Source organism: Mya arenaria, chromosome 10, assembly GCF_026914265.1.
Source record: "Mya arenaria isolate MELC-2E11 chromosome 10, ASM2691426v1".
Lineage (NCBI taxonomy): Eukaryota > Metazoa > Mollusca > Bivalvia > Myida > Myidae > Mya > Mya arenaria.
In genome coordinates, this window is record NC_069131.1 from 12082834 (window position 1) to 12100666 (window position 17833).

Sequence of the window (17833 nt, forward strand, 5' to 3'; positions counted from 1 at the left end):
AGCACAGCGTTCATTCGATAAAACAACGATTTTCATTGGTCCGTATACGTGTAACTATCCAATTGCAAGGGATAGTATATTTTTTTTACTAAATTGTAAATTATTGTGGTTTCTTCTGAATAAACATTATAAAGATACATTCCCAAACCTACTGACCCTTGCTGAACTAGCTCTGTCTGCGCCAGTACACACAGCAGACTGTGAAAGGGGTTTTAGTGCCCAAAACAGAGTAAAAGCCTCACAGAGGAATAGGCTATCACCAGAGGTTGTGGATGACCTGCTTGTCATGAAATTAGAGGTGGGAGATATGAACAAATTCAATTTCAATGAGGCCTTGGTGCATTGGAGGAATGCAAAACAGAGGAAAATGTTCGTGGGTGGGGAGGGTTATACAACACATTGACATGTGAAACTGTTTATTAACATATAACATTGTGTCTCATTTGTGCCATGTTTAATTTTGTTCTAAATGTTAAATGGTTCTGTCCAATATTTGAGCATACTGATGTCATGTGGATGTTACACCATGTATATAATGGGTAAATAAAACACTTTCATTTTTCCCCTGGAAAGGTCATGGCCCTTCACTTTTGAAAACGGCCCCTAATTTTCATGACTACTGGGCCATTCGGCCCAATCTTTTTCAATCCATGGCAGAACACTGGATAATGTTATAGTCTAATCCTGTATAATGTCCAAAATTGAATTTAACTTCATACACTTAAGGTTTGAAATCAGATTAACTATTTTAATATACATTAAGATAATGGATCCAGACATTTTTTTCATCTATAATGAATCTCATCCAGGTCCATCTTCTTCTGAGTGCATTTGTTATTAGTGTTAAATATAGAAGACTTTTATTTTTGGGTTTAAAGGTGCACTCTCTTTTTAATTACGAAATAAAGTGAGGCAAATCCTAAGGAGTGTTAAAACAAAAATACCAAAAGCTGGAACCCTTCAGTAAAGTTTGATGTTTGCTCAAGTATAGTCTTTGAAGACCACATTTGCGTTTATAACGTGATTGAAAATTAATTATGTCTGTGGTGTTGCATGGTTGATTGACATTATCATGTGATGTTGTCAATGTATCCTTAACAGGTCAACATATCCACCACTTTCTTTAAAGCCCCAGTGGCCATGTGGACTAGCCAGCTGTTTTCTAATTATTTCTTGACTATACCGGCAAAGGTTTGAACCCCACTAAAACCAAAATACTTTTTTAATGCTTTAACTGTATTTTTTTCAGCAACTCCGATATCATAGAGTAAAATAATGATAAAATAAGTGTTTTCTGATGCATTCAACCGGGAAAGCTAATTTTTGGTCCAAAAACATGAACAAATCCCTTTAAAGTATTAATAGTGGGGTACAATTGTAATAAATCTCCAACTTACAGGGGGTTTTCAGACTACATTGGAGCCAGATTTTAGCCCCATTCCCAAATTTAAAACATACTTTTTTTATAACTGTTAACAGCTAACAGATATATATTTTTGTTATATAGTTTAATGTTTTTTTGTTTTAATAAAAAAATTCGACCCCCAAACCACTTTCGTATGGAAAAGTTGTTGTTTTCCTTATTATTTTCTGCCTTTTATTTATATTCTTGTTTGTTTCAAAGTAGAATTGTAGTTTCCACTTTAGTCAAAATGGCGCCTTTTGCCCTACCAGAAAGACCCCAGGCCCATACTATAAATGGAGAGAAAAATAAACACAGCCGCAAAAACACCCATTTGAAGCATGTCTATATTAGCATATATAAAGGCATTAACAGAAAACCTAGTGTTGGGAATCGGTTCCAGTTTGACTATCGATAATCGGTTCCACTCAAGTAACAGATTATCGAAAGTACAATCGGTTTTTGACATTATCTTAATTCTAGTACAATTTTACAATAACTCGTAATCCTCGACTATGCTTATGTTATGCCTATGTTTATGTTGAATTTATTTAGTGTTTTTGTCGCTTTCGGCCATATTGTTAATGATAACAACTGAACACTTCCAAATGAATAAACTAACTAAAACGAGAAAATTGGCAGGAATTAACTGAACGCAAATAATGAAAGGAAAGAAGTAAAACAACACTCAGGTTGAAAACTTGAATTGATGATCGGCTTTGACCAAATAATCGATTGTCCCCAATGTGAGGCCCAACCAATCATTTTTTTATTATAATCGATCATCGGAACATCACTAAGAAAACCACTATACCGTAAGACCTCATTATATGCATACATGTACTTACGGGGCAACAAGTGGGTTGCTGCTGATGTCAAGGACCTGAAGGTTCTTGCAGAACTTGATGTTCTCTGGAATTTCTCCAATGTCTGAAATATACAACACATTATGTCTGAATCTGAATGTCTGAATGCTGTCTGAAAATACAGGGATTTATAACACATTCACAAACTTTACAGTCTAACGACATAATTATACAGCTCATTTTAAAACATGTCTGAAATATACACATCTTACACAGCGATCTAATTGTTGAAGCTGATTTAATACTTTGACCAGTTGAAGCAGGGTTACATTGTATACGGACTCATTGAGAACTGTTTAATTTGGAAAACTTGTCTTACGACCAAGTGTGTAATGGTTTGAATTGGCACAAAAAAATCTTGATTTCAGAACTTTGTTAATTGAAATTATCTTATGATAGTATCATATTCATAGTTTCATTTTTCTACTTCATAATTATTTGAGTGAATTGAAATTTATTCATTTATTATTAAAAATAAACATAAAGACAATCATTGAAATTAGACTTGTGGATGAACAACCTCGAATTCTTATACTCTTGCTTGGCATCAAATTTTTTAACAAGCCCTGCATTATTTAATTAAAGAGCAAGCCCGGAAGACATTTTACCAGTGCAGGGCTGGTGCGCTTGCTTTAATTTCGACCACTGTAAAGAGATAAAAAAATCAATATGTTATTATTTATGACTGTTTATAACAAGATACAGTTTTAAGATGAATAAAGTTAGCCCTTAAATCCTTTATTGAAATGGGCCCCAGGTTTTCTTTCAGCTGTATTTTGGTGAACTGTCACATTATGATGCCAATTCTCTGGCCATCCACGATAATAACTTGATGTACCAAATTAGAATTAGATCTCTTCAGAAATTCTTAAATCTAAAAATAAACATCTATTTCAGACATTGGCTTTCAAGAACTAAGAAATTTCAGTTGTGCCAATATTTTAAATTACAATTTGGAGACAGAATAAACGCAAAAAACAAATGTTATTCAGAATCTCTCAATCAGAATGATATATATTAAGCACATCTGTAGAATTTTAGCCAGGTTTTAAAAAGGGCAGGTGGCTGCAGAAGAGACACAGGGAGAAAAGGGCACATAGTGTCTAGCTGTGAAAAATTTGAACATTATCAATTTCACAGAAAATGTTTGGAATTCTGCTTAATTGAAGCTTGAATCAAAGGTCTGAACTGCCAAATATGTAAAATTCATAAAGTTTGTATGATTTTATAAAATAATAGTATTTTAAGTCATACTCAAAACAAAGAAATATTTCATTGTCTTCTGCATTAAATTCTATGAAGGCAGAAGGGTGTCCATGCTCGTCTCCATGAGAGCTGAAGGGTGCCACCGAAAAAGGACAGGGAGAAGTACCCTTATATAACTCATTCGCTAAAAACCCTAACATCACAGTCATTGCAATCCGACTTGTGGATTAACAAGCCAAAATTCTAACATTGTTATGAAATTCAAAATTTGCAAAGTTGAGCTTATTTCCCACCCTCACATCTGAATGATAGATATAAATAAGCAGATTATTCAATTCAAGAAAGAAATCATTGTGCCTCATACTCTATAATCATGACAATTGATCATGTGTGTAACATGCAGTGTGTCAGGCACCAAGGCAGTGTATTATAGGTATTATTTACCCATGACATTAACTCATTTCATAAGAATGGACAGGGATGTGATTGACCTGAAAGTTGAATGGCTGAAACCATTATGGCAAGGGCTTTGGGGTGGCACCAAGCTTTTTAGTAGCCATTTTTGGGGCTGTCCTTTCTTCCAATTTCAAAATAACATCAAAATTATTTTTAAAAAAACCTTCACATCCACTGCAATTCATGGACAATAATATCTCTGATGGAGGTCAGACACAGGAATACTTAAGAACAAGCTTGTGTCAAAATGCTGGGATAAATCTCCATCTTTTATCCTAAAAAAATACTTGGCATATTCCCTATGGAGCAATAAACTAATTGTTTTCTAACTGCTGGAAACAGTATGCAAATATTAATGATTATTCCTTCCTTAACCAGCAGCTACAATGATTAAAGACCACAATCTGAATCACATCATTCCAATACCAAAACATAATGCTTATAAAGAAGTCACAAAATTCTTTCATTTTTCATGCTATGAATAACCATACTTGGCATTTGTTTTTTTAATATAATGCATTGTTAAGGTTGAAGAGCACTTTGTTTCAGGCTATTAGAATCTAATTATTATACATTTGACAAAAACAAGTTAGAAATGAGTTTAATTGGAATAGTTCTTTGTTTCAACAACCAGACATACTAAGCGTATAATTATTGTGTATTTATAATCTTATAATAGTCTTTTTAAACAAAATCATAAAACTAGTTGATTATCTAAAGCATTCAATTCTAATAAGGCAGAAGAGCTATCATGCTGGTGAGTGTGTGGTCTCCCCTTGGTCATTTTGAAACCTTTAAAAGAAATTAAAGACTATTAATGGCACCTTTTCTTTATTATTTTTTCAAGCAATAAGTTTGAATTAGAATTCTTTCATTTGCATTAAAACAATGACTTTCCATCAAAGGTCGCATATCATAAGATGTACCTCATTTTACACACATGAATATACGTGAAGTTGAACACCTCATTGATAACATGCGCGGTGGTTTCAAATTGAGTCAATTGTTAAAAAAATAGTATAAATCACTGAATATTTTCCGCACTGTAAACATGTGTGGGATATTGATGGTAATATTTTAATAAAACATACCTTCATGCACACTAAACATACATTTCTGGTAAAAATGGGTATATATTTGAATACAATTTATCATGTGTTTCTGGTCAGGATATAAAAATCTGACCTGAGAACATGCATGTTAGCCGCAACACAGCCTGTCCAAGGGTCAGATTTTTCAATATGGACCGGTAAAACATAATTGATATATCGCGGGCTTAGCGCAAAACGGTTGTAACTGACTTTTTTTCCAAAAGTGATATTTTCACATTTTTTAACCTATTTAATAAGCCTCCATATTATCCCAAAACATTAGCTCTGTAATCTAAGGATAAATGTAAATAAAGCCATATTAGTCAAAAGGTTGTATCAGAAAATGGCAATTTATTTTTGTGCAAAACGGTTGTAACTGCACTTACAACCGTTTTGCACAGAAAACTTTGAATCAATAAACCATTAGGATGGTATGTAACTCCAATATCATGATGACATCATTGATTACATCATGATTATTTAACATTGTTTTCGAGGAGAGACAGTCATATTGATAAAAAATGATTTTTTTTAAAATGAACTCCCAATAAAATGAAAAAATGCATGTTTAAACATCACAGTTACGAACAGTATCTCATGTTTTATTCCATTAGTCCTAATTTTTGATTTATATTAATAATGTGTATGATATATTGTTTATAAGATAAAAAAGTCATATATTTAGGAAAAAGAATTGAAAAATTTGATAGTATTTTTAGGCTCTTGTTTAAAATATGATTAGGAAAGTAAATTTAAGTTTAAAATTAAATATCCCTTTTTAGAATTTAGTTTTCTGTGTTAAGTTCGGACATGATAAAAGAATGTGTGTTTTTTACAAGAATATTGTTTCTCTTAGTAGTTTTTATTTGTAAACATTTATTATTTATTTATATTTTGTGGGCTTTTCATGGTAAAATGAGTTTGTATGTTAAAATTTAATATTTTGGCAATATTGACAAGTTTTGTACACAGAATCATAACTTTTATAAACTAATGAAAAACAAAGGCAATTGATCTAATGATTAAGGTACATCATAATTGATGAAAACACAAATTAATTCCCCTACCAATTCTAGAAGAATGCTGTATACTTTTACTGAATATTTCGTATCCTATAACACCCTTATTTCCAGCAGAAAACTTTATCCAATGGAAGTTACATGTATGTTGCAACCGATTTATTGCTCTCAGAGTAAAAAATGTTGATGTGATATTCATGGGCTTTCGCTTGATTGAATGATCTTCAATAGCAAAAAAGTATATCTATTGAAGTCATTTTGACATTGGTGAGTTTGAATTCATGCTGATATGAACTAAATCTTATGGATAAAATTCTGATATTCATGAACTATATAGTTTTAAGTCATTGTGGTGTTTATGACTAGCGAAGATCTAGGGAAGTCATTTTGATATTCATGAACTCTGGTGTTTGAAGTCATGCTGATGATTTTGACTAGGAAGAAGTAGATCTATTGATCATTTGAATATTCATGAACTCTGTAGTCAAGTTCATGCTGGTGTTTATAAATTTCGAGAAGTACCTATGTAAAGTAATTCTGATATTCATGAGCTATACAGTTTAAAGTCATGCTGGTGTGTTTATGACTAGCGCAGAAGTAACTCAATTAAAGTCATTTTGGTATTCATAAGCCATGCTGGTGTTTCTAACTGACTGGGTAAGCAGTATGAATAGTTGTAAAATAGTAGGTAGTCAGGGCTCTCGCGAGGGGGCGACTTGGGCGAAGTGGTCGCCTAAAATTCCCAGACTTCGCCCATTTGTATCATCAAAGCGACATTGTCTTCGCCGAAAATTTTAGCACATTGTAAATCTGTCAATCAGCGAGTATTTGGCCAATGTCCCATTAATCAAACCATCACAATAAGCCATTCATACAAATTGGTAATCTCCTAATCCGATAATTGGGCCGTGTCATCCAATTACCAAAACATCGCCAGTAGGCGGAGCTATTGAAAGTTAACCAATCAGAATGTACATTCAGAAGACCCTGATCAAATGATATAAGTTCGTTAAAATGAGATAGAATTGGAGACATAATTATGAAATATCGTGTCAAGCATTAATTTAAGTTAAAAAGTAATTAATATATGTATTGAACAAACAATGCAAGACATTTAAACATTGTTGCTTTTGAAGCAGACGGGTCATAGCCATCTCGGGCCATCGGCAAGTAGGCGCTAAGAAAATCAATAACATGAAGTATCACCAAATATTTGATTGGTTTTAGTGAAATGTTCATGATGAAAAATGATTTGTAAACACACACACACAAAAAATGCTTAATGTAGAGTTTACTTACAGTAATTTTCTCCTGTCACAGTTACGATGTCAAAAAAAAAAATCGGCGAGATCGCCATTTTATCAGAACAATTTTCCGAGTAAATTTTTCAACTTCCCATTATGTATTGGTAAATTTTTCATCGAGGACACTGATTTAAATGTCATTTGGTTCTTAAATGTCAGCATATTTAAAATTATTTAGCCAGAAACAAGTAAATAACAGCACAGCTGAATGTGACATTCGTACCCATCCCGAACGTACCAAAACAAGATTCGTCCCCCTGCTTTATTGACAGTTCATTTATGAGGTCATTATGATTATTTCAAATCCTTAGATGTATTTTTTGGTTCTTTTTCGATGCTATTTGGAGATAAACTATGTGACATTGACAAATACACTTTTGCTGAGCCAAAAATGATACATTATTTTATGAACATTTTATATAGTTATAGCAATCAATTTGAATGTGAATATAAACTGAGGTGTGTGGTATGGCATAGTTTTTGTATCAGGTGTTATAAAAAGTATCACTTCTCCCTAAAGTCTCCCCACTTCTCCCTAAATTGACTGAAGGGAGAAGTCACTTCTCCCAAAATTTTCAGCCTAGTGAGAGCCCTGGTAGTTGGTGTCATCATTGTCATGATGGTTACTACTGGTCACTACTACAAGTAACTACTGGATAAGAAATAGATAGAAACAGATAAGATGGAAATCGTTCTTATATTCATGAACTACGTAAATGGAAATCATGCTGGGGTTAATGATTTTTTTTTTTTGAGTGGATGGAGGTTATTTTGAAATTCATGAGCCAATTAGATGAAAACATGCTGGGGTTAATGATTTATATAAGAGTAGATGGAAAACATTCTGATATTCATGAGCCAAGTAGATGGAAATTTTGTACTCGGGTTTATGATTTGTTTAAGAGTAGATGGAAAGTATTCTGATATTCATAAGCCAAGTAGATGGAAATCATGCTGGGGTTAATGATTTGTTTAAGAGTAGATAGAAGTTGATCTGATATTCATGAGCCAAGTTGATTAAAATCATGCTGGGGTTAATTATTTGAGAAGATTGAAGACATTCTGATATTCATGAGCCAAGTAGAAGGAAATTATTCTGATATCCATGAGCCAAGTAGATGGAAATCATGCTGGGGTTATTGATTTGTTTTGAGAAGACAGAAGACATTTTTTATATTCATGAGCCAGGTAAAATGAAATTGTGTTGGGTTTAATGATTTGTTTAAGAGTAGATGGAAGTTATTCTGATATCAATGAGCCAAGTAGATGAAATCATGCTAAGGTTTATAATTTGTTTAGAGTAGATGTAAATCAAACTGGGGTTAATGACTTAATTAGAGGACATGAAAGGCTTTCTGATTATCATGAGCCAAGATGATGGAAATTGTGCTAGGGTTAATGCTTTGTTAAGAGTACCAGATGGAAGTAATTCTTATATTCATGAGCTAACATGGAAATTGTGCTAGTGTTAATGCTTTGTTTAGAGTACCAGATGGAAGTAATTCTTATATTCATGAGCTAACATGGAAATTGTGCTAGTGTTTTTGCTTTGTTTAGAGTACCAGATGGAAGTAATTCTGATATTCATGAGCTAACATGGAAATTGTGCTGGGGTTGATGATATGTTTAAAAGTAGATGGAAAGTATTCTGATATTCATAAGTAACGAAGATGGAAATCATGGTGGGGTTAACAATTTCTTTCGAGTAGATGGAAGTAATTCTCAGATATTCATGAGCCATGTCGATGGAAATCATGCTGGTGTTAATGGTTTGTTTAAAGTAGATTGAAGTCATTCTGATATTCATGAGCTAACATGGAAATTGTGCTGGGGTTGATGATTTGTTTAAAAGAGTGGATGGAAAGTATTCTGATATTCATAAGCCAAGTAGATGGAATTCATGCTGGTGTTAATGGTTTGTTTAAAGTAGATTGAAGTCATTCTGATTATCATGAACCAAACAGATGGAAATCATGCAGGTTAATGATGTTTAGTGTAGATGGAAAATATTCTGATATTCATGAGCCATGCAAGTAGATGGAAATCATGCTGGTTAATGTTGTTTAGTGAAGATGGCATGTATTCTGATATTTAGAACCCAAGTAGATAGAAATCATGCAGGTTAGTGATGTTTAGTGTACCGTAGATGGATTGTATTCAGATATTCATGAGCCAAGTAGATGGAAATTTTGCTTGGGTTAATGAGGTTTAGTGTAGATGGAAAGTATTCATGAGCCATGCAAGTAGATGGAAATCATGCTAGGGTTAAGGATTTGTTAAGAGTAGATGGAAAGTTTCTGATATTCATGGGGGAAGGAGATGGAATTTGTGCTGAGTAAAGCCATACTGGAATATGAAAGCCTGGTATTTATGAGCTTTAGAAATATCTTACCCCTTCAATGATTTCATCGTGATATGATGTTTTGGTACCGGATTTGGTCATTGTCAATTTTAAAATAGCTTTCATTTATTATCTATGATTTTGCTACATGATTATATAAATTTCAAGTTCTTGTATATTTTGTACACAATGATGGTCATTATAAGAGCTGATGTCATTAGTATGCTATGGTGATTTGTAAAAATGTTTCTTGATATCATTTTAACTTAAAAACTAGAAATAAGAAATATACATGCATATCTTAATTATTTAATGAAATTGCTATTCACTTCACAATTGTATTAACAAAATGCTGTTATTCATCATTAACAGTTTAAATTAAGCTGATTATAAACTTAAAATATGATGTTCAAGATGATTGCAGTTTATATTGTTGTTGTTTAAATAAATTAATTGTTTAATTGTCTTTCATATATAATAATTTAATTGTTTTTCATATATAATAATTGTGGTATTAAACTAAAATTTTACCCAAACCCCTGTTTGATATAAGTATATTAACAAAAATATACATAGCATATAAGATGTTCCATACACAACTCAATTTTCAAAAAATAGTAGAAAAAATCATACCTTTTATCCTCAGTTGATGTCTTTAAGTATAATTTACATTGCAAGTAATAAATGGTGCTTAAAAGTCAAATATTTTAAAGCTATCAAAGAAACTTTAATAAAAAAGTTTCAGTTACAACCCTTTTGCGCAAAATGTATTCAGAAATATCTTTAATTTTTCAGGCAAAACAGTTGTAACTGACTGTTACAACCCTTTTGCGCAAAAATAAATTTAGAAAATTCCTCAATTTTTTGTGTAAAAGGGTTGTAACTGACTGTTTTACAAATATCTCTTTTAGAAATTGAATGCAAGGTGTTATTGTGATTTATTCATGAAAAGTACACAAAATTAAAACTATAATTAAAAAACAAAGTGAAAATGATATGAACTAGGGAAATAAATCAGTTTTTATGCTCTCCTGAACAATTTTCAAAATGTCAGTTACAACCGTTTTGCGCTAAGCCCGCGATATTTTCTCGCATACCTTAAATTATCAAGTTGAGGAAGAGTTGATGTAAAAAATGCATTTTGGCATATCATCAAAAAGTGTGTGATGTCATGAAGCGCAGAAATTTTAGATCACTTTTGACATCAATATTTAAACAAATTTTGACAATTATTTATTTTCATTTCAATAAAAAGTTTTGAATACTTATTTTGCACTTTATTAAAATGCATGGCTAAATTCAAGAAAGAACGTCTTATCTGCCTGAGTAACCTCAATCACGGTTAACTTAAAGTTTAAGGTTTGCAAGAAACAGAAAATCATGTGTATGAGATCCAATAAAAGTATCCGGGCCTTTAGCTACAATAATGAGCGATCAGGGATACTTTTTTATTACTTTGACATTTCTTATGTATCCCTGTAACGCTACAACTCTCTACCATTTAACAACGGGCGAAATGATATACTGAAATAATATGCATTGATGTTGAAAAATAATGACAAAGTTGTTCAATTTTTATCCGACAGTGATCTGAACTGGATTAAATTTATCATTAGAGTTGTTATTTTCACATTAATATATTATGGGTCACAAATACCGTTATACATGTACACAACCAGTCAGATTTGTCCCAGATTTACCAATATCTGGATACTTATAAACAATCGACACTTGTAAGTGTTTTATGATAACTTAACATGTTTTTTGGGCATACTGACATAACTTAATATGTGTTTAATAGTAGGCAATAATATTTTCGTAGAAATTTGAATTTATAACGGAGATAATTTCAAAATTGTGGCCGCGAGGATTCTCTGCGCGAGGATTCTCTGCGCAAGGACCGCTTGCTACTTTTTGCTGGGATGGTGGACGTCACGAGTCTGCCATATTAAAAAAATCGTCAAAAGACTTGTTGACGGCCATTTAGGTGGACTACCGGGCCTTGGGCTAATTGAAAAGATGGCAACTCGGCAAGTAGTCTAAAATAATAGACGTGTTATACGGGATTCTTCCAATCCCTAACGTCTAAACGGGAATGTGCAAAAAACGGGGGTGTTTTAAAAAATATTGAAATTGTTTTAAGTGAAGAATTTTATGGTTGAAATTGATCATAAAGAGTTATATTCATATTTTACCATGTAAGTGAAATGTTATTTTGCACTAAACAAGCATTTAATGCATTAAAACAAGTTGTTTACCTTTCCAATAAAACGAAAGTTGACTGACACAGAAAACAATTATGCGAAGGGGAACAACTCGATACAATCGTAACAACTCGGCCTCCTCCGACAAAGCTTCGAGATAGACCTCGTTATACAATCGTAACAACTCGGCCATGGCCGAAATGTTCCGAGCGATTTAAAACTGTGCCCTAAAGCCTTGCAGGTGCCCTTCATGTATATATCGTTATGTTTTGACAGAATGAAATGAAAAAAAGCCGTCAAACTCATAATTATAAGTTGGATATTTATTTTTTTGTGTACGGAACTAATATAAAATAACATTATCTGGTAATATTTCTTGTTTTTATGATATTTTATAGACGCTATATGCTTTAACCCGGAATCCTGATCGGAACAACTACCCACTTTTGATACTAAACAATTTGTACGTGAAGGATTTGCCATATCAAAAATCTAAAAAAAATCCGTCAACGTACAATTATTTGGACTACTCGGCAAGCATCTTTTCAGCTTCCGAACCCGACCTCAGGTAATATATATGAAACCTTATGATCAAGGTGAATTAACTTTTGTTTTATATACATTCAATTATATAACTTGATAATTACAGCATGATAATGCAAGCATAACATATTTTCACCATAAAATGACCACAATGTCCATTTTCTGATATGAACACCTTAACAAGAACCACCTGTGCTGGTTTGTACCCAGCTTCCTTTTACACCTGGATAATGACACACTCTAGGAAAATCCAATATGGCGGAGACCATAAAATGTAGGTCAATAAAGTGCCGGTGTTTACTAGAAGAGCATACACTTATCCAAGGTTTCATACCATTTCTGCTGATGTCAAGTTCGACCATGTTGACCAGCTGAGCGACGTCAGGGGGCAGTTTGGAAATTTCATTGTCGCTAAGAGTCACAGTTCGCAGTTGAACGAGACGAAAGAAATTCTGAAAATAGAAAATGGTACCCGAGAAATTTCAGCAAAGTTGTGATGAAATGCGAATGAATGCCATTAAAACTATATACCGTTAAAAATTTCAAACCTTCGGCAATTCTCTGATACTGTTTGCATCAAGAAATAACTCCTCTAGCGATCTTGTATAGCGCATTACATCGTCGGGTACAGATTGTAAATTGCAATGTCGTCTATCTATCCACTCCACTTGGCGATTACACGCCTTAAAAATAGGAATACACTTAAACATGGCACTAAAATTCCACTAGGTCACTGCGGGCAACATGTGACTAAATTAAATCAATTAATATATCAACACAAAGAGGGGAAATCGTCACTTTTTACAAGAAATAAGAGGCTACATAACTAAAATTCGAATACTGTATATAGCGTGTGACGTCATAAACAATACCACAATGCATTATTCTTCCTCTATGGGAGGTAACACGATTAATTGAGGCACCTGTCAATTAAAGGTACAACAGTTTCTTCCCTTTACGCATGACATAAAAATGGTTAAAAACACATTTCAAATCGTATCTGTTCATACAATTTTGCAAGTTTAGGATTTTTTTTCAATTTTAGTATTTCAGTATACGAACTGAAAAGGGGACCCCAGGAAATTGACTCAATCATTGTTTGGCCGATAACGAGTCATAAAAAGTACCGGGGATTCACTGTTTGCGAGCCGTTTCATTTTTTATGCGCATGACAAATATTTGCGGGTATATTTCTTAAGTAATTGGTCCCAAAATTACTTTAATATCATTTCTGTCCAAACAATGAGGTAAATTCTTATAAAACTAGCTCTTGGTGCATTGGTTCGTATGTGAATGTCACTGCCCCTAGCTGAGTTAAAATTATGATAGTGTCGCGATTAATATAATAATCAGCTAGCAACCTGCCAAGGTTATTTCCGCATGTTCTAATTGTTTGTCATGATACTAATAAAAAGAAGCACATTATCTTTTTTCAGTTTAGTTTAACGGTTTGAAAAAAAAAGATTTGGTTCATCGGTATAAGTGTCGCCTCCGTCACAAAAATACTGACGCCGTTCGAACCCCAAATTGACACCGTGTTCTCAACGTTATTTATTCCCGTTTTTGAGGCCGGGGTTAAGTACGCATGGCAAGGCAAACTGGTTTCAGGTACCATAAGAAAACAAGCTACCAAAAATGAAAGTAATATAATGTCTTTCATATACAAATAAATCGTCAATTTGGCAACTTTTAAGAGGAATACATCACGGTGGACTTTTTCTCGCGCGAGAGCCCCCAAACCCCAAGTACCTCATTTAAACTTTGACGTTTGGCCCATGGAAAGGGGCACATGTTCCCAGTTCTTCGACCCTTCAATAACGGCCAAATTCAAATCTAAGATACGCCGCCGGTCACGTCACGTATATTGGCCTCTCGATCATTATTAACCCAATTATGTATGCCACAATTGAGCTTTTTGATATATTATGCATGGTTACAACTTTCATAACGTAGTCAGTTGTTGTATACTATCTCCTACATACAAGATACAATTAAGATACAATCATCTTTATTCAAAAGTCGGGTATATGCTAACAAGAATCGTTAGCTCAATGAGCTAGTTTCCGACATATATCCTCCATCGTTAAATGTGTCCTTGGTTTGAATTATTCCTAAGTTTAGGCCCGTTGTTATTAAAATTAATAAACGTTTCTTTCCTGACGTGTTCCTTATTTTGGTCAAAACTATCCATTGATGTCGCCATCATTATCCCCGTTTCGGCGGGTCATTTTTTTACCGGCTCATCTCCGGTCCCTTAAGTTATTGTCGCATTACTAAGTGACTTCGTGCATTGCACGCCACCTTTGTGGGAGTCTGGTGTCCCGAAGTGATTTTTTGGCCTCCAAAATATATATGACGATTAAAAAGTGTTCCCGCGGTCGTGTTTGGCGACCCCTCGACATTTCACCCATTTCCGACGCTGGTATTTTTGCGTGCTACATGTTTGGCATAGTTCGGTCAAGTTTGGAAACATGCTTACCCATCGCATTATGCATTATACCCCATACCATATCCACAACTGACATTTTTCTTGGAACTTAAATATCAGTCCACAATTCAAATGCATTCGACGATGTAGTGCCCGTATTCGAATTGTGTTGCATAATCGCCAGTTAGTGAAAGTAAAAAAAAAAAAACGTCAGTAACCGGCGTTTCTCGCAGGCGTTGTTTTCCACGATCCGACGGCGGGTCTTTACTAAGTTATCGTCGGTGCCCCGTAAACGTTTGGTGCAATGTATCCTCATCCCGGCTCAATTTTTTTTTCGACCATCGACCCCAAAAGGACACAATGAGATATGAAAACATATCATCACACACTCCCGCTGGTCCGGCGCCATCACCGTGTTCTCGCTGATCCACATGTCATCACAGTGTTCCCGCTGATCCACATGTCATCGCCGTGCTCCCGCTGGTCCACATGTCATCCCCGTGCTCCCGCTGGTCCACATGTCATCCCCGTGCTCCCGTTGGTCCACATGTCATCCCCGTGCTCCCGTTGGTCCACATGTCATCCCCGTGCTCCCGCTGGTCCAACGCCATTCCCATGCTCCCGTTGGTCCACATGTCATCCCCGTGCTCCCGCTGGTCCACATGTCATCCCCGTGCTCCCGTTGGTCCACATGTCATCCCCGTGCTCCCGCTGGTCCACATGTCATCGCCGTGCTCCCGTTGGTCCACATGCCATCGCCGTGCTCCCGCTGGTCCAGCGCCATCACCGTGTTCCCGCTGGTCTAACGCCATCAGCGTGCTCCCGCTTGTCCAACGCCATCGTCGTGCACCCGTTGGTCCACATGTCATCGCCGTGCTCCCGTTGGTTCTACGCAACGCCCTCCCCGTGCTTCCGTTTGTCCCGACCGCTCCCCGTGCTCCCGTCGGTCCAGTGCGACCCATCCTCGTGCTCCCGCTGACCCAGCGCCCTCCCCATGCTCCCACTGGCCAAACACCCTCCACGTGCTCCCGTTGGTCCCACGCCCTCTACGTGCTACCGTTGGTCCCACGCCCTCTGCGTGCTGCCGTTGGTCCCAAGCCCTCCACGTGCTCCCGTTGGTCCAATGCCCTCTACGTGCTACCGTTGGTCCCACGCCCTCTGCGTGCTGCCGTTGGTCCCAAGCCCTCCACGTGCCCCCGTTGGTCCCACGCCCTCCAGGTGCCCCCGTTGGTCCCACGCCCTGTACGAACTCCAGTTGGTTCCACGCATTCCCCGTGCTCCCGTTGGTTATATGCCCTCCCCGTGCTCCCGTTAGTGCAACGCACTATCCGTGGTGCCGTTGATCCCTAGCCCTCTCCGTGCTGCCGTTGGTAATACGCTCTCCCCGTGCTCCCGATGGTACTACGCCCTCCCGTGCTGCCGTTGGTCCCACGCCCTCCCGTTCTCCCGTTGGTCCCGCACCCTTACGTGCTGGCGTTGGTCACACGCCCTCCGGTGCTGCCGTTGGTCCCACGCCACCCCGTGCTGCCGTTGGTCCCAGCCACTCTCGCGCTGCCGTTGGTCCCTCGCCCTCCCGTGCTTCTGTTGGTCCCACGCCATCTCCGAGCTCCCGTTGGTCCCTCGCCCTCTCCGTGCTCCCGTTGTTCCCACGCCCTTTACGTGCTCCCGTTGGTCCCAAGCCCTCTCCGTGCTTCCGTTGGTCCCATGCCCTCTCCCTGCTTCCGTTGGTCCCACGCCCTCCCCGTGCTCCCGTTGGTCCCACGCCCTCTACGTGCTCCCGTTGGTCCCACGCCCTCCCCGTGCTCCCTTTGGTTCCACGCCCTCTACGTGTTCTCGTTGGTCCCACGCCCTCTACGAGCTCCCGTTGGTTCCACGCCCTCCACGTGCTGTCGTTTGTACAACAACCATCCTATGATCCAGTTGTTCCCACCCCCTCAGGCCCCGTAGTCACGTTGGTCCCACGCCCTCAGGCACCGTACTCACGTTGGTCCCACGCCCTCAGGCCCCGTACTCAGGTGGGTCCCACGCTCTCAGGCCCCGTACTCACGTTGGTCCCACGCCCTCAAGTCCCGTACTCACGTTGGTCCCACGCCCCCAGGCCACGTTCTCACGTTGGTCCCACGCCCTCAGGGCCCATACTCACGTTGGTCTCACGCACTCAGGCACCGTACTCACGTAAGTCCCACGCCATCAGCCCCCGTACTCACGTTGGTACCACGCCCTCAGGCCTGGTACCATGCCCTCAGGCCCCTTACTCACGTTGGTACCACGCTCTTAGGCCCCGTTTTCACGTTGGTTCCATTAACCACGCCCCCAGGCCCCGTACTCACGTTGGTACCACGCCCTCAAGCCCCGTTCTCATGTTGGTCCCACGCCCTAAGGCCCCGTTCTCACGTTGGTCCCACGCACTCAGGCCCCGTACTCATGTTGGTACCACGCCCTCAGGCCCCCGTACTCACGTTGGTACCACGCCCTCAGGCCCCGTGCAGGGCCGTTATTCCCACACCCTCAGAGCCCGTGTTCCGTTTTTCCCAGCCCCTTCCCGTGCTCCCGTGATTCCACGCCCTCCTCGTATTCCCGTTGGTCCCACTTGGTCCCAAATATAATACTTTTTTTATTTTATAAACGATCCACGGAAAGTTATAACGGTAGACAGATGCCTGCTGTCGGCACCGGACACTGGGTCATATACATGCAAGTCACTAAGGTCGGCTTTGAATTTGGATCCGTGGTCACCCGTAAGACGGAAAAAGTGAGATTTCTCTCCAGTTTCCCAAACAAAATAAGATTACTCAACTCTCGCGTATTGGTATTTTTTATGCATGTGGGCTGCTCTGTGATAAGTCTGATTCAGCCGTTGTCGTATCATGTCACCGTGAACAACGGCAGCTAGTCGGGTTTGAAAAAACCCCAGAAGACTGTGTGACTGTCATGATGGGACGTGGGATCGAGTCCCACCCGGGATGGGTCTTA

At 37.8% G+C, this 17833-nt stretch overlaps 2 protein-coding genes across 15 annotated transcripts in view; one reads left to right on the top strand and one right to left on the bottom strand.

The window, feature by feature from the left end:
- Positions 1-13290, bottom strand: part of LOC128207037 (protein scribble homolog) — an 82913-nt gene extending 69623 nt beyond the window's left edge. For all 14 annotated transcript variants that reach the window (XM_052909840.1, XM_052909836.1, XM_052909848.1 and 11 more), the window contains exons 1-3: positions 12981-13290; positions 12767-12884; positions 2251-2332 (exon numbers count right to left, since the gene is read on the bottom strand). In XM_052909840.1, coding sequence (XP_052765800.1) covers positions 2251-2332; positions 12767-12884; positions 12981-13142 — 362 coding nt within the window. In that variant the 5' untranslated portion in view covers positions 13143-13290. The remainder of the gene's footprint in view (positions 1-2250; positions 2333-12766; positions 12885-12980) is intronic.
- Positions 13291-15349: 2059 nt separating this feature from the next.
- LOC128204327 (nascent polypeptide-associated complex subunit alpha, muscle-specific form-like) lies at positions 15350-17466 on the top strand. Its single transcript, XM_052905740.1, has 2 exons — positions 15350-16118; positions 16211-17466. The coding sequence occupies exons 1-2, from the start codon at positions 15350-15352 to the stop codon at positions 17464-17466; spliced, it is 2025 nt and encodes a 674-aa protein (XP_052761700.1).
- Positions 17467-17833: the final 367 nt, after the last annotated feature.